This window comes from Sardina pilchardus, chromosome 9 (genome assembly GCF_963854185.1).
Source record: "Sardina pilchardus chromosome 9, fSarPil1.1, whole genome shotgun sequence".
NCBI lineage: Eukaryota > Metazoa > Chordata > Actinopteri > Clupeiformes > Clupeidae > Sardina > Sardina pilchardus.
The window spans coordinates 3,419,863-3,444,940 of NC_085002.1; the positions used below are offsets into that span (position 1 = coordinate 3,419,863).

Consider the following 25,078-nt stretch of genomic DNA (forward strand, 5'->3'; position numbering starts at 1 on the left):
GAGAGAGTGAGAGAAAGAAAGAGAGAGAGAGTATGTGTATGTGTATGTGATGATGATTATGTAGTCACAGGGCAAAAACGTGAATGAGAGACTGTGGCGTCAGAGGCACATGAGCACCTTTGGACTAAAGGGTCTTAGCAAACAAAGAGCGCCATTGGGAGGAGGGCTGAGAAATGCCCTGATCACTCCCCAGTCCCAACCCAGCGCCACTCACCCCTCGCCACATAAGCCTCTCACACTCACAGCCCCTCAAAACCTATTAGCTGTCTCAGGCTCGGGAGCGTAGAGAACGGAGGAAGGCTCTTTTGGTTTTAAAAAAAATATTCATCCAAATGTTTACCTTCATTGGAATTTGTTTAGCTGATCCCAGGGGCCTGGGAAAGATGTGGTGATTAGTCCCCTCGTCAAGAGCAGTTGCCTCTGGGGAGGCTTTTTAAAGGCGAGTCTTTCTTATTTGGTTTGGAGTTTTTCTTATTTTTTGATATGTCAATGAATGTGATGGATGTGGAGAGAAACGTTGAGCGAAGTAAGAAGCATCACTTCATTCTGCTCTCAACTGATAACGTCCTAAAACTGCTGCCATGTGAATGAGTGTCAAATATGTACCTGGGCTCAACACCTTGATTCCAATACTCGTCATGAGTTTATCAAAGCTTTGTCCTGGGTATGTCATAACTATAGAGGCCTTTTTAAATTATTAAGAAATTGAGTGCCTTGATGAAAGGTCTGTGGATGTGTTGGATATTAATGTCTTGGTGATAGGGGTTCTGAAGTATCCCATCAATGTGTTCAAACATGTATGTAAAGATGGTAATACGCTAATCCAGACGTTTCTTGTCTGACGTCTTGTCACTAACATGATCAACCCAGATATGCATTACAAAGTTATTGGTGCCCAAACACACTCGATGGCATTTGGCATTAACTGAGATAAGGGAGGCCCAGGCCCCTGGACAATGAGCTACTGTCCCCTTAGTTTAGGTCCCAGCACAACGTAAGGTAAAATGATCAGGAGACCATAAAACAGTTAACCTATCAACAATCACATGGAGATGCCATTTAAAGACACACTGTATTCAACTCAGTATGAAGCAACAGGGTCTACAATAATCAACAAACCACATGTGCTTTGGAATAAAGAAAGTAAACAGTTTCTCAAAAATCTCACACTGAACCAAACATTTATAAACAAAATTCGTCAGGCCAAACTGAAAAAACATCAGGAAAGTGATGTCAAAATGCATGCATAACTTACACTTAAAAGCATCAGTAGCTCTTAACAGTAATATTCTGAAGAACTGTGTGCTAGTTCACTCTTAGAAAAAAAGGTTCTATAGAACCAAATATGGTTCTTTTGCATGCTTCATATATGGCACCCCTAAATAGTTCTTTAAACCATTTTGAAGAGTACATCAAATTAACCACTAAGGGTTCTTCAAAGCCTGCATGGTTCTACTGTATATACTGTACCACCCCAAGAGCCCCTTTTTAAGAGAGTAGGTCAAGGTGAGGCGTACCTGTTCCCTTGTCTGCGGTGGCTGGTAAAGGTGGGGTGTACCTGTTCCCTTGTCCGTGTGCGGTGGCTGGTAAAGGTGAAGCGTACCTGTTCCCGTGTCCGTGTCCAGTGAATGGTCTCGTTGGCCCTCACCCCCTCACAGTGCCGCTGTGGCCCTTTGCTGCCTGAGTCAGCCTGTGTGTGTACAGCACTGCTGTGGAGAAAGCTTTATCCTTTCACTTTATCCTTTAAGACAAGTCCACAATTCCTAATCTCCAATCTGTGTGTTAGAGAGTGTGTGTGTGTGTGTGTGTGTGTGTGTGTGTGTGTGTGTGTGTGTGTGTGAGAGAGAGGGAAAACCCTCTGTGTCCATTCACAGTGCATGAGTGCAACTGTTTTTATGTAACAGTATTACACGCCATTATCTCGAGAAAATACATAACACACACATTTCTCTTTGTGTGTGTGTGTGTGTGTGTGTGTGTGAGTGTGTGTGTGTGTGTGTTATATATACTGGGTGCAATGTAACACTGCAGACTAGCAAACTTAAGGAGCAGGAAACTGTGATACTGTATCTACTGTATGTATCAGTGCACAAATATATTTGCTTTGTCAAATCCTCCGCACATGGTTTATCTGTCTTATTGACCCCATGATGCCCATCCACACTGAGACATTCTCCCACCAAACATGTGCTGGCCAGCGATAGTATCTACACACTGATGCTATTGTGCTAAGCCTGTGTAAGTTTTTGAATCCGTCGCGTTAAACTGTGTTGAGCTCTGAGAGCTAGAGCATGACATTCCTCCGTACATGTGTTTAACCCAGATGTTTATTTCAGGTTATCTTTTCTGTAAGTGCTATAGCTGTTGTCATGTTTATGTGTTTTGTGTGGGGCCCTGGTAGCTGATGTTCTAACTAACAAAGCTGTCAATCATGAATCATAAGTCATCAAAATCATGACTGTCAATCATGGGAAGGACTTGGTCTCTAGATCTGGTTCATATTCAGCACTGATCTGACAGAGGAGTTATTTTATTTGGGGAAAACACACATGTGGAGAGTTAGAGTAAGGAGAGTCCAGTGAGAAGAAGGTAGACAGCCAAGTCACTACAGGTGTCTTTTAGAGGGCACATCAGCAATCATATTATGCAATTAGAATAGTCATAATCTTTTCACCATCTGGACTGTATCAACCCTGTTTCGGCACTAAAAGCTAATGGCTTTTTCTTAACATGACTCCCAGTCATAAGTAGCCTACAGTTCAGCTTTCATGATTTCATAACTTTGGATAAAACTGTGGACAGATACAGTGGCCTTCCACATGTCTGTGCTCTATGCTGGCAGTTACGATTGTTCATGAGTGGTAGATAGCCAGACCAGCCACAGAATAATGTGTGTGTTGCACAAGCAGTATTGCTGGTGACTGGTAGACGGTTGAAACACTGTCCCCTTGCCTGAACTCTAGCTGGGGCTGGGAAAAATGAGCTGCTGTGTACTGGCTTATGTGCGATCTGATTATATGACCTGAGTATAAAGCCAGGGTTCTCAGTTCCCTAGACATCATATTCTAAACACCAGATCACATCAGCCACCATAACCAGGATATGTGTGTCCAGGTTAATACACTCATATTATGAACAGAATTGACTCATCACAGCCATCCATTCAAAACACTGCATTCGTCATCGATAAAGAGGGCTTGTGTCACAGGAAGAATAATGTTACATTGCCCTCAACAGGTGGCCTACTACTACACCACTGAATGGAGAGGGGCGTTTAGTAGAACACAGACTAAGAGGAAGACCCGCAAAACAGCTGAAGCATTGTTACTTTACATTACATTACATTACATTACATTACATTACATTTGGCTGACGCTTTTTAGCCAAAGCGACTTACAACATAGTAAACATTTAAGCTTGTAGAGCTTTTAAGAGCAATTCTAAGCACAAATAACTAAAGCTGAACTTTCTCAGGAGCTGAGTGAGTGAGAGACAACGGAGCAGCCATGTGCTGGGTGATGTAACGTCAGCTCCCTTTACAGCCCGAGCAGTGTGTGGCGCACGGCAGCCTTGCATGGAGCCGTGCTGATGCGCTTTGGCTCAAAACAAAACTCACATGACAGGGACATTCGCTAATCGCTAGTTACAGACGTCTGTAAACGACGTACAGTACTGCGCCTAAAAAAAATGAAGCATACTTTATGTAAGCATGGTCTATGCATCATGAGGAACCGATTCAGGTTATTCATTTATATGAGGAAAAACTTTAGCTCAAACAAAAACTATACGTTTTGCAATTCTCAATCTGTCGACTTGGACTATGGAAATCACACTACAGCATGGGAGAGTGTGTATATGTCAATGTGTTTGTATGGGTCAGTGTGTGAGGGTGTGTGTGTGTGTGTGTGATTAACTACGTAGTACTAAGGCTCTTCACAGAGAGGGCTCCTGAAGCAGATAAGAGTAGGAAGCTAATAATCCTATTTCCCCATGGAAGAGTCCATTGTACTGCGGGAGACTGAACCAAAGCTGGTCCTAATCCTAATTGAAAAGTCACTCCCTATCTCAAACAAATACTATTTACCTAACATCTCATTACAGTGTGCAGCAGGCAATCTAATATAGTAGCTGCAATAGTAGTACTGTGCAGTGGAGGCCTACTGTAGGTGACCCAAGGTTACCCACTTCCCCGGATACTGAAAATAGGCTTAGCCCATGAACTTTCATTGGTTAAGAGAGCAGCTACAGAAGTCTACAGCCCAAGATTACTACATCTGGCTGTGGCTTTACATCAGCCATATTCAAACAGGTCTCACCAAAACTCTAACTAGTTACCACTGAAGCTGTTCCCACAAACTCCTTGCTCCTCGTTTGTTAGATCCATACATTTTGGCAACAATGTACAGTACACATGGATCAGTAGTCATTTGATTCAAATGAATCATTCAATATTTTGAAGTATTGCTGGGTAAAGCAGTTTATTTTTCTGTTCATCGGGACGGAAGGTCATGAAGCATCACATTCAGCAAAACATCAGCACCTCAGAGGTGGAGTGGATGGCATTATGTTATACCCCTCTAAGCAATCAATCAATCAATCAATCAATCAATCAATCAGTCAGTCATTGAATTAATTACCTGCCTCATCACATGGACTAGTAAACAATAACCTACCAACCCTTCAACTGTATGCTACACTGCAGGCCAATTTAATTTTCTTACGTCACACGAGCAACAATCATATTACTCAAGTATATTTGATCGCAAAAAAAAATCATATTACTCAAGTATGATAGAAGGCATCCTCAAATGCGGTAGCATGTAGATTGGTCTGCTATAGTTAGATGTTAGATACAGGCAGTCCAGTCTGACGGGGACACTTTTGTCCTTTGTGAGGGTGGCATTTATACAGATGACATGGAATCCGGGCCTTGCAAAATAAGACCAATCAACTTCCTTGTAGAGAATACAACCAGAATTTCCGAAACATCCCTCAGGTCATTAATTAAACATGAAAACAGACTGTGGGGGGAAATGAGCAGTTGAATTAAATCGGTTATCCCCATTTGAACTGTTTTTTAACTGACTTATGAGTTATGCTGTCTAGAGGCATTTTGTGAAGACAAATCTTTCTCAGCAGACAATAAGTCTCCTCGCATATTCTCTTCAGGCAGGACAAATGTTCCTGCCGTCCCAGGAACACACACACACAGAGACAGATGGAGCATGCTTGACTTCAGAGCTCCACTCCAGAGCCCCTCGGAATGAATTCCACTGTCTTGCAGCAGTTCGTTCAGATGTTTCATTGACCACAGAATCACCGTGATGGACACACTCGCCTGAGAGAGCTGGTCACCTCGTGGGTGCCGAGTGCTGGTTGGTGGGTCGGTGGTGATCTCCGGGTCAGTGTGTGTTTACGAGGCCTGGAGCTGACCCTTGTGCACATACTCCAGCGCCGTGGCGATGGTTCTCATGTCCATCTCAATGCTGCGTGCCCAATTTTCAACATCGCCAATCTCCTGTTAATTGTCCACACACACACACACACACACACACACACACACACACACACACACACACACACACACACACACACACACACACACACACACACACACACACACACACACACACACACACACACACACACACACACACACACACACACACACACACACACAATCATCATCATGCCCACATATACAACTATACTATTATAACAGAAGAGCTTTAAAGGAGCACTATGCAGTTTCAGGTATTTTTGGCGACTGTAGAGCGCCCCCTAGAGTCACTATATATATTTATTATATTTTAGTTTGCCGTTGTAAATAGCCTATTTTTCATGACTTGTACACAATGGACATGTTTTTGTTGTGGAGGCGAACAACTAACAACAGGCAAAAACTCTCTAAAGTCTCTAAAGAGCTATATCAGCTGATGTTTCACGATTCTCTCGTGATGTCTTCGGGTGGACAATTATTGAAGTTGCCTTGCATTGGGTCTCCCAGTAGCAACTTGCTACAGCTATGCTCTATGGCTATGCTAGGCGAACGATTCCCCAACTACACTTTCGGTTACCATCAAATTGGCTTCGTAAAGGTTATACTAAAGCTAAACTATGCAAGTTGTTTAGCTTAATTCACCTTAACTGATCAGCTTCGGAGTCATTGGAATGGTTATTTGACTTATTCCGGGTTGAATGATGGCTGTCTCCCTTAACCTTAGCGCCTGTGAGCGGAAAAACCACGCCAGCAAGTTTGTGCCCTCGGGCTGGTGCACTGATACACAGGAAGTCTCACAGTCTCGTGATCATGCTCATGAAAAGGCAGACTGACATCTGAGCGTAAAACGAGAAAACAGCGAAGAAATCGCCAAACCTGCATAGTTACTCTTTAAAGTAAAAATCTAACAGTGTACCTTTAAATTCTTATTCTCTACCTAGATATACACAAGTCAGTTCCTTCACTTTTTCACGCTTGAGTCCGCGCAGGTGCCGGGGCTCTAAACAGGTGGGTGGGATGCACAGTACCTTGAGCGCCTGGTTGAAGCCCTCCACCATGCTGATCCACTGAGCGGTCTGCTTAGCAAACTGGCCCGCCTGCACCTGCAGAGTCTTCACCTCATGGTCCAGTTTACGCTGGTTCACATAGGCCTGGGCCACCCTGGAGAGAGAAAGAAAGAAAGAAAGAAAGAAAGAAAGAGAGAAAGAAAAGAAAGAAAGAAAGAAAGAAAGAAAGAAAAAAAGAAAGAAAGAAAGAAAGAAAGAAAGAAAGAAAGGAAGGAAGGAAGGAAGGAAGGAAGGAAGGAAGGAAGGAAGGAAGGAAGGAAGGAAGGAAGGAAAGAAAGAAAGAAAGAAAGAAAGAAGGAAAGAAGGAAGGAAGACAGACAGACAGACAGACACACACAAACACACACGTTTACAGTTTAGTTCCAGAGAAATTAAACACGAAAGAATAAGAATAATTCCCATGCCTCTGAAGTGCATTATCTTCCTTATCCTATAAGCACAAGGAACCAGCCACATGTTTTACATAAATGCACAGTTCTGCGATGCGATTTCAGTCTAGCCTCTATACCCTTCCATGGCATGGGATTACAGTACCTCACATGCATTAAATCCCGATTGTTTAGCAACTCGCCCTCAAAGCCATTCCACTGATTCTTACGGGAGACAAAGGGCTGAGGGGATGGTGCAATACTGTATGACTGGCGTAAGAATGCCAGCCAGGTTCAGGCGTGTAGGCACTAAGCTTCTTTTCCTTTGTTGCACCATAGGACTACATGTCCAGAGCAGCTACTGTGCTTCTCTTTCTCACTCACACACTCACACTCACACTCACACTCACACTCACACTCACACTCACACTCACACTCACACTCACACACACTGCAGTTCATTTAGTGTATTTTCCCTACTTACTTTCCTTTAGGGCTTTCTTGTCCAAACACTGCAATGAATATAGAGGTTGAAGTTGAAGTTGTGTGTCGTGTGTGTGTATTGTTTGTTTGTACAACGTGAGGCCGAGGAGTTACTTTCACCTTATTTTATGTTTGTGCATTTTGTGCTTTCTCCGCCAAATAATTATTCCATCATTGAACTATGAGGACTCGGCTGATCCACTGCCTATTAGTAGTGACACACAGAGACAGGTCAAATGCTCAGACTACAACAGAGACCCGTGTGACTGTGTGGATGTGACATGTTGCTTTATAAGTGACCTGGCTCCTTACCCAACATTCAGGTGGTCCACCAGGGCCTCAGTCAGGCATGTGGCCGCAGCTATGGCCTCTCTTCTCCGCCTCTCTGGGGAACAAGAGACAAACGACATCATATTTGCGCTATTATATCAGCCATGGCATCAGCCTGACATGTGGCAGTGAGCAGTATAATTATGTTCATTTGGTCATGTGTTGATTGGTGCTTGAGTCATTTTTGATGGCAACACAAATACTAATTGCGCGCTTAATTCCAAATTGATACACAATTGTTACATTCCTCTTATAATTGCTGTAAGATTAAATGCATGCAAATGTAGCCTAATGCCTAACTGACATGGGATGTTAAGCCTACGACGTTTGATGAAAAAAATGAGGTCGGGGTAGTTCAGATCGTATCAAGTTATGGCATCCAAGATGTCAGGCTAGACAATGTGTATTTGTTTTCAATATCTTCAAACAGCGAACAAACAAGGGTCTTAAAGAAAAAAGGCTTGTATGTAGAACCAAAAATGGTTCTATTGCATGCTTATGGCACCCCTAAATGGTTCTTTAAACATTTTGAAGGGTCCAAGGGTTCTTCAAAGCTGCATGATTCTAGCACCCCAAGAACTTTTTTTAAGAGTGTAGGCTACATGTCATTTTGAGCAAAAGGAAAACCAACACCATAACTAAAGAAAGTGTTTTCAAAATGTATAGCATGAAGGAACCACATACACCTAACTGCGACGATGAACGGACGTTTGTTCTCCAGTTAGTTCAAGCCACAGACACAAGGGTGAGAAATCAAAAGGTTATTTTTTCATAGAAACTTAGCTGACGTTCCGTTCGCTCCAGCTACCAGTAACTGAAAGGCATTTATTTTACTGTCTGTGCTTACAGCTAACTGGCTATAGTAATTGCTAAGAAACTAAGGATAGGATGGATGACATCCAGTTAGCCATCAAGCTCACGGTGGACAAACCCAAGCCTAACGTTAACAAGGGTCGGAGCCCATACCTTGCAGCTCTTTCCTTTCGTTCTGCTTTGCTTGATGTTCTTTAAGCAGTCGTGAGAGCATTTTCCGTAAATCTGTGGGTACCTAGAGAGCGCTTATTCACTTTACATTAGATTGCAAGACTCACATGACATTTAGAGGAAAACAAACACTGATGTGAAATTACTTCCGTGTTCAAGCTGTTGTCAAAATAAAAGTCATAGGCCTAGGCCATATTATCCTTGATTATTAACCCTCCCTGCTATAATTTTTGGCCTTGTCAGGATTTAGACATCATTTCACAATTCTGTCTGAATTCGTGACAATGTCCTAAAGAGACAGTTCTAAAGGATCTTTGGAAGAACAGAGGAAGAACATGACCTCAAAAAGATAGAAATAATTGTGATAAAATGTGCCCTTCCCTTCATAATAAAATATAAAGAGCAAGGTCTGAGTGATATTCGTGACACAAAGCCAAAACTTAGATGACCTACCCTTGAGATTAAATCATAATTTAGCGGCCTGTTTTAGGACCTACTTACCCTGACAGCCTAGGTGCTGCCTGCTGGCGGCCACAACATGAGACTGCTGCTTGCCTAGGCTACTCCAAACTGAGGGGTGTGGTGAAGTAAAACATAATTAGGCCTATATTATAAACACATATTAGGCCTAATTGCTATAACCTGAACAATAATCACAAGGAAAAAGTCAAAGTTTGAACAATGGTTTAAGTTTGAATCAAGGACTTCTCCTGAATTCTATGAACAGTGGTAATGCTAAGCAATAATAGTAGGCCTAATAGTAATAGTAGTAATATGACGTAACTTCTTCAGAAAATAATTCTATTCCATCTTTTCTGAAGAAGTTACCATGCTTAATGCAGAAAGGACATACAGTAGATGCATCTAGGCTACTGCAACATGCAACGTCATTATAGCCATTGATCTCCTGTAATAATAATAATAATAATAATAATAATAATAATAATACATTTTATTTAAAGCGCCTTTCATGACACCCAAGGTCACTTCACAAGGTTGTAAAATCATCACATAAAAAGGAAAAAGAAAAAGAAAAAAAAGAAAAATTAAAGTCAGTCAGGTAAGCTTTCTTGAAGAAATACTGTACGTTTTCAGTCTACTTTCAAAGTCAGTAATTGAGTCAGAGTGTCTGATGTAGTCTGGCCTGCATGAATTCCACAGATTGGGGGCAATGTAGCTGAAAGCCCTCTCTCCCAGGGAGCTGAGGTTCGGGAGTGTAAACTTCCAGGAGTGAGGTAGGTAGGGGCATTGTTGAGTAGGGACTTGTATGCCAGGAGCAGGACCTTGAAATTAATTATGTAGGCAACTGGAAGCCAGTGTAGCTGCATAAGCAATGGTGTTATATGGTTGGTGGATTTGGAGCAGGTTATAATCCTCGCTGCAGAATTCTGGATGAGTTGGAGCCGATGGAGCAGCTTATTTGGGATTCCAGACAAGATGGAATTGCAGTCAAGGCGGGAAGTCACATACGCATTGACTAGGACTTCTGCACTCTGCTGGGTGAGCGCTGGGCAGAGCCATTTAATGTTCCTTAGATGGAAAAAGGCACTTCTTGATATGTTGTTTATGTGTGCACTGAATGAGATGGTATTACACCAAGGCTCTTGACCTGTTTGGAGCAAGGGATGGTGCCATCTACACTTAAGGATCTAGGACTAAATAGCCTATGTAGGCTAACATATCTATACATCTGTAGACACCTAAATAGTTGTCTATCTAAATATTTGTACATTTAGTTTAGTTTAGTAAGTGAAATCCATTCTGCACAGTGTAGAGCGAATGTTGGTGCGAAATGAGTGGTTCATGCAGCATTTGGTCGCTTGGGGGCAGCATTGCTAACTTCTCAAATCTACACGCTACAAGTCAAAGACCTGCGTATCACCGTCTCTTTCATTCATTTACTCATATTAAAGAACTGCATCTAGGCAACTTCAAAATACGCCTTCAGACTCATACTATATTAAAATTAGTGATAGAGGTGTTTCCTGGGGTCATTTGAATGCCTGCGATAGCCTAAAACGACTGTAAAAAGGGGCTACAGTCTGAAGCACAACAGAGAGATGGGAATACCCTTCCGTCACAAATAAAAGCTGTCCACTGCTGCTGCTACCCGGATGTGCGTTTTCCCATACCGCTCCGGATGCCGCACCAAATTTGCAGCTTGTGTGGGCGGTTGCCATGTGAAAACCTTGCCATGTGAAGTCCTCCTCCTAGGTGAGGTCTCGAAGCAACAACATGTCTTTCTCATGGGCCAGCCTATTGTCTGAATAGGAAGATTAGATTTACACAGATTAACAAGGATAGACATTGAATTAATCAAAATAAAATGTTGAGGTATTTTTTAACCAAACAGCACTTAAGATCATGCGAGATTGATCAAACCGGTAAACTTGCAAAACCGGCTGGAAGGGTGCAGTTAGACATAAAGCGCACTGCGTGACTGGCCGCCCACGTCTGACCCCAGAGTACGAGGGCAGCAGGCGAGACAATTGGTCTCTGTCTTCATTTAAAACATAAACATGAGCTGGTGGTGTATCAGCCGGTAGTTGTTCAAACTAAATTAGACCCCCAAGCCAACCGCGGAATTCGCTGTTATTTCAAAGTAGGCCAACAAGGACACAACTAAACAATATAGGCCACTGTACCATAACAATTTTATTACAAGAGTTTGCATAGTGCTGATACACTGACGAGTCAACTCGTCGAAGCTGCACGCTGCCGCACATCACCTGGGAATCCCCTCGGTTCCATGTGCGTCACAGATATGTCCAAAACACTCGAAGACGCCTCCTTTAGCGGCTTTCCACTCGCCCCTCAGCGAATAGACTAGCCTACTAACTCTTAGTCTGATTTATTGGGCATTGTCTTGAATGACAAAAGATAGCCAAAAGGCATTATTTGGTAGGCTAGGCTATTTGTCGGAGAGTTTCAAAGCTCCGTTCTGTCGAGTGCGCATCAGTTCAGTCGGTCCACATGAATCTGTGGGCCTGCGCCAGTACACATAGCCTACATATCCGCGGCGGAAACAGACCACACAAATGGTTCATTAGCAAACACTGACCCTGTGAAAGCCCCTCTACTCCCACTCAAAAGTCACCTTTCTGTCGGGAGAGGACAGCGTATTTTTCGGTCAGATGGCGTGCCGCAATCCGCCCACAGTTTTCTTGCACCCACACAGCCAGCGAAAAAGGCTGTCATTAACAATACGCTATACTGGGGGAGGACAACTGCCAGCGCGTGCAGGCTGAGGCTGGGCTTGGAAGGTTAACATTTGGCTCCGAGAAAAATCGTTTGCTTAGTCGTTTGAAATTCGATGAGAAGATAAATTTGAAACGCGGTGAAAAATGAGCGCAACAGAATGAGCTAACTTTTGCTTACACGGATGGATAACTGAACGCAACATTTTTACACTTCGCGTCTTCAGAATGAGAGGGAGCGAAATAGCTTACTGACTGCACTGAAGAAAAGAAAAACACTGGTGCCAATTCAGGAGCATGATCAGTGACAGTCATTTGATGTTCAATCGTTGTTGCAAAAGTAACCGTTCTCTGTAACCGGCGAAACAATTGAAGGCTTGAACGAAGACACAGCTTGAGCCTGAACCATCTTGAACCATATTGTGCGCGGTTCTCAACATTCCCAGCTACTGGACGTGGTAAGAAGATCAGTCACGTATTCATAGACATTTGTTAAGTTTTAACCTATGATCAATTTAAAAGTTTTTCGTTTAACTATTAAAAACATATGCAAGCACAAACAACGTTGTTTGGGCGCTTAGTAAACGACCTAAAATCAATCTCTGGTCGATAACGTGGCGAGATATGTTAAGTGAGACAGTGCAGTTCAACTTCTAGATAACTTTCTGTAAAATATTATGGAACGGCATGGAGCAACCATTGAGTGACTAACATTGTTTACAGTATTCCTTATCAAAGTTATAGGTTCCATGAAACTTATTACTTAACACCCTTTGTCTACAGTGCCAACATGTTACATAGCCTATGCCTTTAAAACAAGTGTTAAAAGAACTTTCAATAAGCAGGGCAGTCTCTTGTTTTATTACACACATTGTAGTCTACAGGTGAAAACTCATTCTGAATGCCTTATACCGTGGAAACTAGTATTTCATTGTTATTAAGGTTTTGTTACTCCATTTATTTGTTCTAGTAGAGAGATGTATATAGGTCTACAGTCTTAGCATTGCCATTTTTAAAAAACTGTATCCACATTTTTTAATGGTCTGTAATTATGTTCCTTTGTGGAACCTCCTGGTCCTTTGTCCTTTGTCTTGTACCCCTTTGTATACTTGTCATAACCTGTCATACCTGTGCATATACAATTAAGACAAATTCCTTGTGTGTGTGAGCCTACAGTAATTTCCCGCATATAAGCCGCATGGTGTATAAGCCGCAGGAAAGTGTTTTATGCAAGTTAAAATAAACAAAACCATATTAACACCATATTAACTGGCCCCCTGTATTAACCTCATAGCTGAAGGAATGTAGCAAAATCAATATATAAGCCGTGGCTAATAGTCGGGAGATTACGGTACTTGGCAATGGGCCTGACTCTGATTGGTCTGTGTGTGTCCGTCTCCCGCAGACGTCTGAGTGGCATCATGTCAGTGCCGCGGACTCTGGGCGAGCTGCAGCTGTACCGCGTGTTGCAGCGCGCCAACCTGCTGGCCTACTACGACACCTTCATCCAGCAGGGCGGCGACGACGTGCAGCAGCTGTGCGAGGCCGGCGAGGAGGAGTTCCTGGAGATCATGGCGCTGGTGGGCATGGCGACCAAGCCCCTGCACGTGCGCCGGCTGCAGAAGGCCCTGCGCGACTGGGCGGCCAATCCGGCGCACTTCAGCCAGCCGCTGGCGTCCAGTCTGGCTCACGGCGGTGGCGGCGGCGGCGGTGGCGGAATCCCGCTCTTCAAGATCGACACGGCAGGCGCCGGCGGCACTGGCGGCAGGAAGTCCGTCAGCAACGGGCAGCCCGGGTCGCCCGGGTGCGGTGAGCGCGAGGAGAGAGGCCTCACGCCGCTCCGAGACACGGGAAGTCCCAGAAGCCCCTGCTCCCAGGCCTCGCCCCTGCCCTCCGACCCCCTCTACAGGGACAAGCTCTCCCCCATGGACCCCCACTGGCTCAGCCCCGAGCCGGACGAGGACCAGCTCAGCCCTCCGCTGCCGACCCTGACCCTTCACCCCAGACCCGCCGGGGGTCCCCCGACCCCGCCGGCCCCTTCCTCCTCCTCCTCCTCCTCCACCTCCTCCTCCTCCTCGCCGTGGCCGGGCGGGGTGCTGGATGCGGAGATGGCGCGGGCGGTGGGCGAGAGCGTGGACAGGCTGCTCAGGACGCTGCCCCGCGCTGACCCCGGCGAGGTGAAGACCCTGCTGAGGCTCAACAAGAAGATGGCCAAGACCGTGGGCCACATCTTCAGCGCCGACCTATCAGAGCAGAGCAAGGAGGAGGAGATACGCAAGTACAGCCTCATCTACGGACGCTTCGACTCCAAGAGGAGAGAGGGCAAACAGCTCACACACCACGAGGTGAGGTCTCTCTCTGTGTGTGTGTGTGTGTGTGTGTGTGTGTGTGTGTGTGCCAAAGATTCCCGACGTGACAAGACCGAGTTGCAGCGGTGTCGCAAAGCATCCAACAAGTTTAGTCGCAGTTGCAACTTGCAAGGTTTTAGAACATCGCGTCTCGTCTCATGTCTTCTCGTCAGGAATCTTTGGTCTGAACCCTACTTAACAAATCAGTTTTAGGCTTTGGGCTGCAAGACAATGGCTTCTGTTTTTTTTTTACTACAAAGCACAAGGTGAGGATTGTGTGTGCTTATGTCTGTGTTTGTGTCTATTTACACCAGTTTTCATCTAAAATATTTGTCTGGGAAGACTCTCAGGCAGAAAGGCCATAGGATGTCTCGTAGAGGGGAGCCAAAACTCTGGGCTTGTGTGGTCTTCATGCTACGGCACTCGTTCTGAGAAGCTTTGTCAGTTCAATTGATGATTCGAACATCATGATGTCAGAGAACTGTCAGGTCACATGACGGTGAGGGACAAGGCGGGGGTTTGACATGGCCAGAGGCATTAGTGTGACATAAAGGAGACGTGTCTCAGGAACACAAGGCCATGGGAGGGCCAGGCACCCACTATCAAATGAACCTAGCGTTGATGCAGCTGTGGTCTAGCATAGCAGCTTTATTGGCCAGGTTTGTGTAAACAGACAAGGAATTTGACTCCGTTTAATCTTTGCTCTCAAAGTGCAACGTTTAAACAAATAAAACATAAAAGAATGAAAAAAAAACAGAAGAATAAGAGATTCAGTGTCAGATGGTTAGGTACGGGAAAGATAAAGCCCATCTCTTAAGCCCAGAATTAACAACTGTCCACATGCAAACGATAAGTAACTATTAAGACAATTATGATAATATGAACGTCCACATGGGCCAACGATAAGGACAGCCAATCAGAATATCCTGCTAATTCAGATACATCCTTTCGATTCAGATATATCCCTCTGGTGCTTTACTTCATGACATTCCAGAGTTCTAAACACAGATGCAGCTGAAACATTGTTGTGTAATCATACTTTTGGTGTTGTGTTGTTATTTTAGGTCTAAAAGTGATTTTATGCCAAAAAAACGACACCGCACCTCACCTTCTCCAGCTGTTCATCTCACTCCAACAGCTGGAGAACATGGTATACTGTACATCTCTCAGCGCAGTGGTTCAGTTGAAAGGAATGCAGTCAAAGTTACTAACCCATGACATGGTGTAATCCTTCCACACAGCCCCATGTCCTGATGTTTTCCCTCCACTCTTGTCCAGATGATTATCAATGAGGCTGCTGCCCAGTTCTGTATCCGCGACAACGCGCTGTTGCTACGACGCGTGGAGCTCTTCTCATTGGCCAGACAGGTGGCGAGGGAATGTGCCTACAGTACTTCACTCAAACACTCCAGGTGAGACACTTATATTAGCCTCAGGCCACTCTCTCTCTCCCTGTCGGTCAATGTCCATACTGTCTTCATTTTGATGTAATGCTGAAAAAGCACATTGTGTTCTCTTATGTTTGGGTTAGCTGTTGAAAGTGCATGTAAATTATGAGATGGGATAGATAAGGAATGCGTGAAGAATGAACCTTTATCCCTGAGAAGACCCCACTGCAATGTTGCTGGTTTATTTTGTAAACCTCACATCAAGAGGAAAATATGTCAGTAATTAAAGAAATGTAAAGAAGATTATGTCTCCAAACAGAACAGGGATTTTTTTTACAGTTGTTTGTTTGACATTTTTTTTTAAAATGCTAACTGAACTGAATGATATTTCAGTTTTATATTAGTATCAGTATTGTAGTTGAACTATGATGATGGTCATGTCAAGGATTTTAAATATTGCCGCTTCTGATGATGTTTATATGCAACTATGATACTAAGTACAGTGTTAATCTCATGATGCCTCACAACAGGTTAAGGGTTAACAAATGTTCATACAGTAAATATATCAGTATTCAGGCATATTTATCAGGCATAAATTAGTTACCGTCACCAGGCTTCCTACAGTAGCCAATTGTCTTCTGATTGTGCATGTGGATCTCTAATGTGTAGGTTTGCTCTCTTACCTGTGCTCACCTGTCAACGCTTTAGTGGCTGTGGGGTAGAGATGTCTCAGGTGTTAACCGCACTCACCACAGTCTCTCTCACAACCATTCAGCCATCAGAAATGCAAAGAAAGTAGACCTGATTTTGGCTCGCATTGGTCTTAGATTTTTTAAGATAGTCACGTAGGTTTTGTAAGAAATTAGCGGATATGCTAGCCTGGCCCTGCCCATCTAGATCTTTCAGGGAGATCTAGTCTGGAACGCCAGAGTTCATCACCGTTTTCCTCAACACAGAGATCTAGTCTGGAACTCCACAGTTCATAACCAATTTCCTCAGACAAGAAAAATGTCAGGTCAATCACAGGCGAGAGGGGAAGACGAAACCAAAACTTATTGTGATAAACAGAAGCAGCAATACCTGCAAACGTCAAAAAATGCAGCTGGAAAAAATGTATGCAAATGCAAAGAGTTTATTGTCAGTTTGGAAAGTTTAGCTGAACTAGGAAATAATGTTAGGAATCTCTGATCAACGTTATTGGTAGGCTGGACCAGTGATGTCCAAGTTAGTGCCTTTCGCGATGCAAGTTTTGCAAACGTTTCTCAAACGAGAGCCGCCAGACTCTATTATTCACTTCCTGAATGTGACTGTGGTACATCCATAGCCTGGAAAAATCCTCAAAAACTCAAAGTAAAAGCCACAGCATAATTCAATCTGCAATTACCTGTGGCTGAGTTTATATTGGTTGCAAAAAGTTTTTTTTTAAGGAATATATAATGATATAATTATATTTAAGAAACAAGACATTTAGGGGTTTGAGCTTTATACTTTTTGTGTACTGTATATTGACAGTCACAACACATAATAATAATAATGTTATAATAATCTTGATTGGAGATTTGTAAATTTTTGAGGGCTTTAGATGTTGGAAACCAATCTATTCTATTCTCTGAATCTCCTTCTTATGTATTGTAGATTGTTCCTAAATCCCAACTCTTTGCTATTTGTTTGTTTTATGGTTGGCACTAAGTCTATTTAAGTCTCTAAAACATGTTATCAGTGCATATCGGCATTGCATATCAAAGTCCCCAGCTCATGCATCAGTCCTCATCTTATATCTCCGTCCAACGTGCGTGCTTCATTGTCCATCCAAAGTCATAGGCAGTGCCCTTCTCAGAGTAGTACACCAAATCCTTTCTTTATTGGCCCCAAATCTGGTGTGTGTCCTGGAGCGAGGGCCACCATCCGAGGTGCTCTGAAGCTGCTCTTGGCCTCTGTCTGTGTGACTGAGTCTTGCCATGCTGTTCCTCCTGCAGGACCAACTCAGACGACGGAGCCATTCCGCTGCTCAAGAGGAACCGACAGGAGGTGTGTAAACTACGCTACAGAACTCACACACACACACAGACTCCTGACACGCAGACGGAAATCTGGATCTGCCAAAGTGTGTCAGAGTTCACTTTGATTTATTCACTCTTGCTAATGCATGTGTGGAGGTGGGTAATTAATAGCTTACAATTACACATCGGTACTTGTAAGATATCCAAGCCAGATTCTAAAATGTAAAAGCTGAAAACGTGTTCATATTTATCCCATTAGTGACATTTAGTAGTAATAATACATTCAATGGAGTTTGTAATTAATTTGATCTTCATTCACGCTAACGATATGAAAATAGCCTTTAAACGTGCAATAAGTCAGTCCGGGCTGAGTCACGAGGTGGCTGCAGTCACAGTGTATCCCAGCTGCTGTGCTGGAGTGGCCTCTTGAAGACTCTTGAGTCAAGTGAGCCACATCTGATTTCAAACCTCGTTTGCGCTCAGATGGAGTCGGACGCGTCCAGCAGGGCCATGGAGGGGCCGGAGGTCACTTCCCATGGTGCCATGCGGTCCGCCACGGACGAGGACAGCCTGTCCAGCGAGAGCTTGGACAGTTTGACGCAAGGTGCGTGCAGCACTGGGCTTTTCCAGCCGTATCATCCTGCGGTTTTTAGGGATGCAACTCTTGTCTGGTATTCTAGAATTTGTGCAGAGGGTCAGTGTCAATTTAGTCACATATCATCATCAAACATTCTGTGGCTTTTAACTGTGAAGATATATCACATATCACGATCATCACTGACTGTCCTCAATGCACCACACTGGAGAATTCTGATGCTCTCTTTTTTTAAATGTAGTTTTGGTTAGAAAACTGGACCACACTGTCCAATTAATAAAGTAACAACAAGTTATTTGTCTAGAAAGTAACACAAGTGGAAACGAACACAATTTATTATTCTAGACAGTAACAGAAGTGGAAAGTAACACAAGTTATTTGTCTGACTCTGTAAATAATCAGCAAGCGTGCACCTTGTAGCCCCAGTCAGAAGTCACCATCTCTCAATGTTGGTCTCATACGTTTTGTAATGTCAAGGGTTATTATAGACAGCCTAACTCTTCCAAATGCCTGCTATGATCCATCTAATTTGTGTGTTGTACTGTAGGAGTTATTGAAATATTGGTTAAAAAAATACCAATTTACCAGGTGGAAAGAATAGCTGAGTATTATTGTATTATTAAGCTAATGTTAAATATATATATACAGTGCCTATAGAAAGTCATCATACCCTTTTGAAATAGTTACTTTTTTTGTCTTACAGCCTGAAATCAAAACCCATTTTAAAAACAATCTTTTCCAGTTTTATTTACAAATGTAGCTGTACAACATCAAAATAACGAAAAAAGAGCCAACCGTTCTGAAAATTAATAAAAAATTAAAAACTAGAATAACAGGGTTGGAAAAGTCATCATACCCCTGACTTAATACTTTGTAGAGCTTCCTTTTGCTTTCATTACAGCCCTCAATCTGTTTGGATATGTCTATTATAGCGTTGCACACCTAGATTGGGGAATATTTGCCCAATCTTCCGTGCATAATTGTTCAAATCCAGTCAAATTCTGTAAGGAATGGCGATGGACTGCTTTCTTCAAGTCAATCCACAGATTTTCTATAGGATTTAAGTCAGGGCTCTGACTTTGCCACTCAAGGATATTCACCATCCTATACTTAAGCCACTGCTTTGTTCTTTTGGCAGTATGTTTAGGATCATTGCCGTGTTGGAAGGCGAATGACCTGCCCATATTCAGCTGTCTAGCAGAGGGACGCAGGTTTTCCTCAAGTTTTTGGGTGTACTTGGCAGCATCCATTTTCCATCCTATCCTGACCAATTGCCCAGTCCCCACTGAAGAGAAACATCCCCATAACATAATGTTGCCCCCACCATGCTTCATACTAGGTATGGTGTGTTTTGGGTGTGTTTGGGTGTGTATACTGTGTTTGGTAAGCGCCTGGAGCTCAGTCCAAAAAGTTCAATCTTAGTCTCCAAAAAATGCAATCTTAGTCTCATCTGACCATAAACGCTTTTTCCACATGGTAGCAGAATATTCCAGATGTGTTTTTGCACTGAACTCCAAGCGCAATGTTTGGTGAAAACCAAACACAATACACCACCCAAAACACACCATACCTAGTGTGAAGCATGATTGGGGCAACATTATGTTGTGGGGATGTTTCTCTTCAGCAGGGACTGGGCAATTGGTCAGGATAGAAGGAAAAATGGATGCTGCCAAATACACCCAAAAACTTGAGGAAAACCTGTGTCCCTCTGCTAAACAGCTGAAGATGGGCAGGTCATTCACCTTCCAACACGGCAATGATCCTAAACATACTGCCAAAAGAACAAAGCAGTGGCTTAAGTATAGGATGGTGAATATCCTTGAGTGGCAAAGTCAGAGCCCTGACTTAAATCCTATAGAAAATCTGTGGATTGACTTGAAGAGAGCAGTCCATAGCCGTTTCTTACAGAATTTGACTGGATTTTAACAATTCTGCACGGAAGATTGGGCAAATATTCCCCAATCTAGGTGTGCAACGCTATAATAGACATATCCAAACAGATTGATGGCTGTAATGAAAGCAAAAGGAAGCTCTACAAAGTATTAAGTCAGGGGTATGATGACTTTTCCAACCCTGTTATTCTAGTTTTTAATTTTTTATTAATTTTCAGAACGGTTGACTCTTTTTTCGTTATTTTGATGTTGTACAGCTAAATTTGTAAATAAAACTGGAAAAGATTGTTTTCAAAATGGGTTTTGATTTCAGGCTGTAAGACAAAAAAAAGTAACTATTTCAAAAAGGTATGATGACTTTCTATAGGCACTGTATATACCTGCTTACTGTGCTGGTCGTGGACTGCATGTTTAGCCTTTTATGTTATCTTATCTTTGATGAGCTGATCCCAGTGACCAAATCATTTGTCAGTCCTCCACCTGTTAAGGAATATCAGTTGGATTCTCAGTTTCTCGGTTGTCTGTGTCCTACACCAGTACTGCCATGTGGCAAAGCGGAATGAAATCATTCGACTGTCTTTGGTGCCAGCACCTAGGCAGCCCGTTTACAAATACAGTCGAATTGCTGTGAATAGCAGTGACGTTCAGAGGGTGTCATAGGCTTTGCCATTTCAAGGGTACTTCTTTGGACATGTTCAGTTAAATAATAAACAAAGGCATCATCAGTATACTTCCATTAAATATCTTATTGCATGTCCTTGTGTGAAGAATGATACAGACTCTGGTCTTTGTTAGTATTCAGGAGATAGGAACATGTGAGGTAAAACATTCAGCAACAAAACAATATTGTAATGTCTTCCACTCAGGTTTTTACTCAGGCACAGTTGCCTGGGAGTTCTGAAGCAATGAACTCGTGACTCATCCGAGCAGAATTAATAAATCTGTTCTTTCCGTTAGAGGATACTCATCATTGGATCAGTAATGAGACGGTTACAAACATTTTAATTTCATCCCATTACAGTTACAATTATTCAAAAGCAGATCCTACATTTGTGCGTTGATAGATGAGAGGTTGCCACTTAGCCTCTTCCATGTTTTGTGTGTCTGACTGAGCTGTTCACAGCAAGATATTATGGTTAGTGCTTTGACTCTTTGTTCAGTGAGGAGTTTTTAATGAAAGCAGCAGGGTTAGCTAAATGATATCTGCTGACGTGTGAGGACTGTAATCCTAAGGATGCAGTTTTGAAGAGACACACGGGCGGACGGCACGTGTAGAGCTTAAAAAGCCAACTCAATAGGATTTGCGTCAGATTGCTTGTTTAAACTTTGCTTTAGTGTCTATAGTTGATACCATTTGTAGGCTGTTCGAATACAGTCCTACACCCACATGCAGCTGTCAATCTCTAAGTGTCTCCGATTGGCTCGGAAACATGCCTGTCTAACCCTGTTTGTCCTGTCAGATGTCGGCCGTCAGTCCCACCCCTCCTCATCCCCCCGCCCACCCATCGACACCCCTTCACCCGCCACCTGGAGTCGCCAGCTCATTCAGCAAACGCTCATGGATGAGGGCCTGCGATTGGCTAGGATGATGTCACATGACCACGTGGGCAAGGGCAGCCTAGGGTCAGAGAGGAAGCACACCGCAGGTGAATGCATGGACATGATGACCACACCAGAGAACCACACCACTGACTGATGCTGATGCACAGTAGCTGGGACTAGGCGTCTGATCATCCAATACAGAGCACAGGGACAAACCCCCCCCCCCAAACAAAGGACCAAAAGAGATATCAGCCTACTTCAGATCACTTCACTTGAACTACAGCCAAAGCAGGCGTAATTGCATGTTGCAAAAGACAGAGTGAACGATAGGGAATTATGAAATAAAGAGGAGTGAACGTTAGGGAATTCTGAAAAAGAGGAGTGAACGATTGGGAATTCTGAAAAAGAGGAGTGAGCGATTGGGAATTCTGAAAAAGAGGAGTGAACGATTGGGAATTCTGAAAAGGAGGAGTGAGCGATAGGGAATTCTGAAAGACTGTAATCAAATGCAGCCTGCCTGCCTGCTCTGGTATAATGAATGTAAGATGATAGCTGTGGTGCGGTCTGATGTACAGCAGACTCAGCAGGAGGCCCCAGCGCTGGGCAGCGGTAGCGTGCGTACAGTACCAGGCGCTCTGTAGCGCTGCACTCCCATGCCAGTCTTATGATCCTGCTCAAGTGAAATTGCTGCCCTGAACGAGTCCTTCAGCCGGTAATGAAGAGTTATGGAGTTAGAAATGGTTTGGTTTGTCACCACAGGGTACAGGAGGAGGAGGAGGAGAGAGAGAAGGAGAGAGAGAGAGAGAGAGATAAAGAGAGAGAGAGGTATGTGGGGGTGGAAGGGGCCACAGGAAGTGGTGTGGGGGTGTTAAGTTGGAAGCCCCCCCCCCCTCCCTCAGTCTGACGTCAGAGACCATAAAGACGTGGGTGGGGGGCGGAAGGGAGGGACGGGTGGATGGATGGAGAGATGGATGGAGAGAGAGTGGGGGCGAACGAGTGGGAGGGAGCGAGAAGGGCGTTGCATTGACTCATAGAACGACAGAGTAAAAATAAAGCCGGTGGGCAGAGGAATGGAACAGTGCTCCCTTCCTCTTCTCTTTTCTCTCTCACTCTCTCCTACTTCAGACATAAAAGAGAGAAAAAATTATCTCTGAAAAAAATGCCCCCCCCCCATCCTACTTCCGTCTGTGGCTCTCACACACTTCTTTCTTCTCCCTCACACACGCTTCCCTGTATCACACACAACACTGCTAGTGTTTTTGTTTTAAGTGTGACATCCACTGTTAGTGTGCTTCCCATGTGTGTTTTTTATGTTTCTCCATCACACACACAGACACACACTTGACTGCTGACGGGACTGACAAAAGTTCCTAACTTTATTCCTCTAACTTTGTCATATTTTTTAATAAGAACTATAGCTTTTTATTTGTCAGTATTTTAGACCATTTTGTTTTCATACACTCAATATGATTTGAATTCTAAGAATTGGAATTCCATACCCTAGATGTTGAATAACAGTCCTACTGTTTCTTAGTTAAGGTCTTCAGAAACAGTTTCCTGTATATTATTCCAGTGGGTTAGTCTGCACAGTCCAGACAGGCTCTAAAAAATTACTTAATGATGGATGCAGGGCATCTACACTCTAAAAAATAAAGGTGCTTAAATGGTTCTTTAAATCTCTGGATGGTGCCATGGAAAGTCAAATGTGTTGAACCATAACATCAGGCAAAACTGTTGCCTCAGTGGTTCTTTGAATCACTGAAAAAGGTTCTTATGGCATTCGCTCTGAAGAGCCGGTACTGGCCACATTATTTTTTTAGAGTGTATCTTATGTCATGATTGAATGAATGCACTTTACTCCAGAGAGGGCTTATCATGAGGAGTCGCTAACCATCAGCCTTTTCTCAGCAGAGCTGGAGAGCAAGGCAGCCGAGAGGGCAGCCGAGAGGAAAGCCAGTGCTGCCCCCTACAGGAGTGGCAGTCCCGGCAGCAACCGAGAGGAGCTGGAGCGCAATGGCAAGTGAAGAGGAGCCAAGTGGAGGTGGAGGTGGAGGTGGAGGTGGAGGGGAGCGGCACTCAAGAGCACCACACGACCATTCTCCATCACTCCAGCCCCACACGACCCTTCTCCATCACTCCAGCCCCATGTTCACCTCACAGACCATCCGCCATCATTCCGCTCGGCCCCTCCCATGGGCATGAGCTAAAGACATACTGCCACTCCACTCAGGGTCCAACACTGCTGTTGCTGGTCAGGAAGGCATCCTCACCCACTCACCCAGCCACCCCAGCCCACCCCAGCCCAGTCCAGCCACCCCAGCCCAAGCTTCTGTCCTCACCAAGGTCAAGTGCTCCACCCAGAGACGCTCATAAGTGACGCAAGTAGACGTTCTGCAGTGGTCATGAAGTCCCTGTGAATAGCATGTGATTCTGTCCCTCAACGCCTCTCAGAATAATTGTAAACACTAAGCAGAGGCAAGCCATCATCATTTGTGCGGAGTGGACACGACGACGGCGGTTAGTCCACCTTAAGTTTGTGACCCTCGCATTCGAAAATACGTGACTTGTTGAGAACATGATCTCTCCAGGACAAAGTGAAGCAAACACGGTACCATCAAGCTGTCTTTTAACTGTTTAATGCAAGCTGGTCCTTTTCTATCCGTGCCCACACTGCTCTACACACATGTAACCGGCCCCTCTTCTGTACTCAAGTGTGAAGTGGGACTGCACACACGTGCTTCTGTGTCAGTCTTTCATCACTTTCCTCCATCGAAGCGCTTCAAAACAGGTCTGTTCATAAAGCTTCTGTTGCCTGGAGAGCCATCATTTCTGTTGTTGGACATTCCTTACCTGCTGACTCTCTCTACATCGGGTTACCCCGAAGAAGACGTGTGTATTTTCCGTGAATATGAAGAGCGCTGGTGCTATAATTCCTCTCTTCTCTGGTCCTTAGCAAGTAATGGTGCTGATGGGATTTAGTCTGGTCATGTGTGAGCGTGTGGCATTAATCTGTCTCCTTAATAAACCGTAACCAACTGGATTTGGGAAGACAGCTCCATTGAAATGATGTGTGATAAATATGTAATTCCTAAGGCTGTGTAAAGAACTGGGTCTTTCAAACACTAATTTTTAGCCATCATAGATCATGAACTGAGGCAGTTGGGCACAGTTCAAAGCAAGCCTAAAACCTTTAACAGCATGTCCTGTCTGTGTGTGGGTGAAAAGAAACGTTAGTTGAAGTGCATAAACTATCACTTGACTAGTTTTGTGTGTAGTTAAGGAATTTGTACACCAGAATGACACATGCTCCTCTGCTCTGCCTTGCCAGCATCTGTGCTTATGTTGTGTTCAGTAAAACAGCAGATTATTTATTTTGTTAATCAT

The 25,078-nt window shown here is 43.8% G+C and overlaps 2 protein-coding genes across 5 annotated transcripts; one reads left to right on the forward strand and one right to left on the reverse strand.

Moving 5' to 3' along the window:
- Positions 1–4,459: 4,459 nt before the first annotated feature.
- Positions 4,460–8,873, reverse strand: bloc1s1 (biogenesis of lysosomal organelles complex-1, subunit 1). The gene is made up of 4 exons (XM_062545326.1): positions 8,715–8,873; positions 7,731–7,803; positions 6,529–6,661; positions 4,460–5,518 (listed from the first exon to the last, which is right to left on the reverse strand). The coding sequence occupies exons 1-4, from the start codon at positions 8,773–8,775 to the stop codon at positions 5,414–5,416; spliced, it is 372 nt and encodes a 123-aa protein (XP_062401310.1). The 5' UTR covers positions 8,776–8,873; the 3' UTR covers positions 4,460–5,413.
- Positions 8,874–11,761: 2,888 nt separating this feature from the next.
- Positions 11,762–24,869, forward strand: nab2 (NGFI-A binding protein 2 (EGR1 binding protein 2)). Of its 4 annotated transcripts, none has more exons than XM_062545283.1 (7): positions 11,762–12,387; positions 13,335–14,274; positions 15,556–15,689; positions 17,642–17,693; positions 18,149–18,269; positions 21,613–21,798; positions 23,558–24,869. In XM_062545283.1, the coding sequence occupies exons 2-7, from the start codon at positions 13,351–13,353 to the stop codon at positions 23,716–23,718; spliced, it is 1,578 nt and encodes a 525-aa protein (XP_062401267.1). In that variant the 5' UTR covers positions 11,762–12,387; positions 13,335–13,350; the 3' UTR covers positions 23,719–24,869. The 4 variants fall into 4 exon arrangements, with proteins under 4 accessions (XP_062401267.1, XP_062401268.1, XP_062401269.1 ...); XM_062545284.1 differs by having other exon boundaries at positions 23,603–24,869; XM_062545285.1 differs by having other exon boundaries at positions 23,606–24,869.
- Positions 24,870–25,078: the final 209 nt, after the last annotated feature.

Excerpts from the sequence above, each read along its gene's own strand:
- bloc1s1 (XM_062545326.1), bottom strand. The coding sequence starts at position 8,775 with ATGCTCTCACGACTGCTTAAAGAACATCAAGCAAAGCAGAACGAAAGG. Across the intron at positions 7,804-8,714 it reads CGAAAGGAAAGAGCTGCAAG|AGAGGCGGAGAAGAGAGGCC; the intron begins GTATGGGCTCCG and ends CTTGTTCCCCAG. Across the intron at positions 6,662-7,730 it reads GTGGACCACCTGAATGTTGG|GGTGGCCCAGGCCTATGTGA; the intron begins GTAAGGAGCCAG and ends TTCTCTCTCCAG.
- nab2 (XM_062545283.1), top strand. The coding sequence starts at position 13,351 with ATGTCAGTGCCGCGGACTCTGGGCGAGCTGCAGCTGTACCGCGTGTTG. Across the intron at positions 14,275-15,555 it reads AACAGCTCACACACCACGAG|ATGATTATCAATGAGGCTGC; the intron begins GTGAGGTCTCTC and ends ACTCTTGTCCAG. Across the intron at positions 17,694-18,148 it reads TCAAGAGGAACCGACAGGAG|ATGGAGTCGGACGCGTCCAG; the intron begins GTGTGTAAACTA and ends GTTTGCGCTCAG.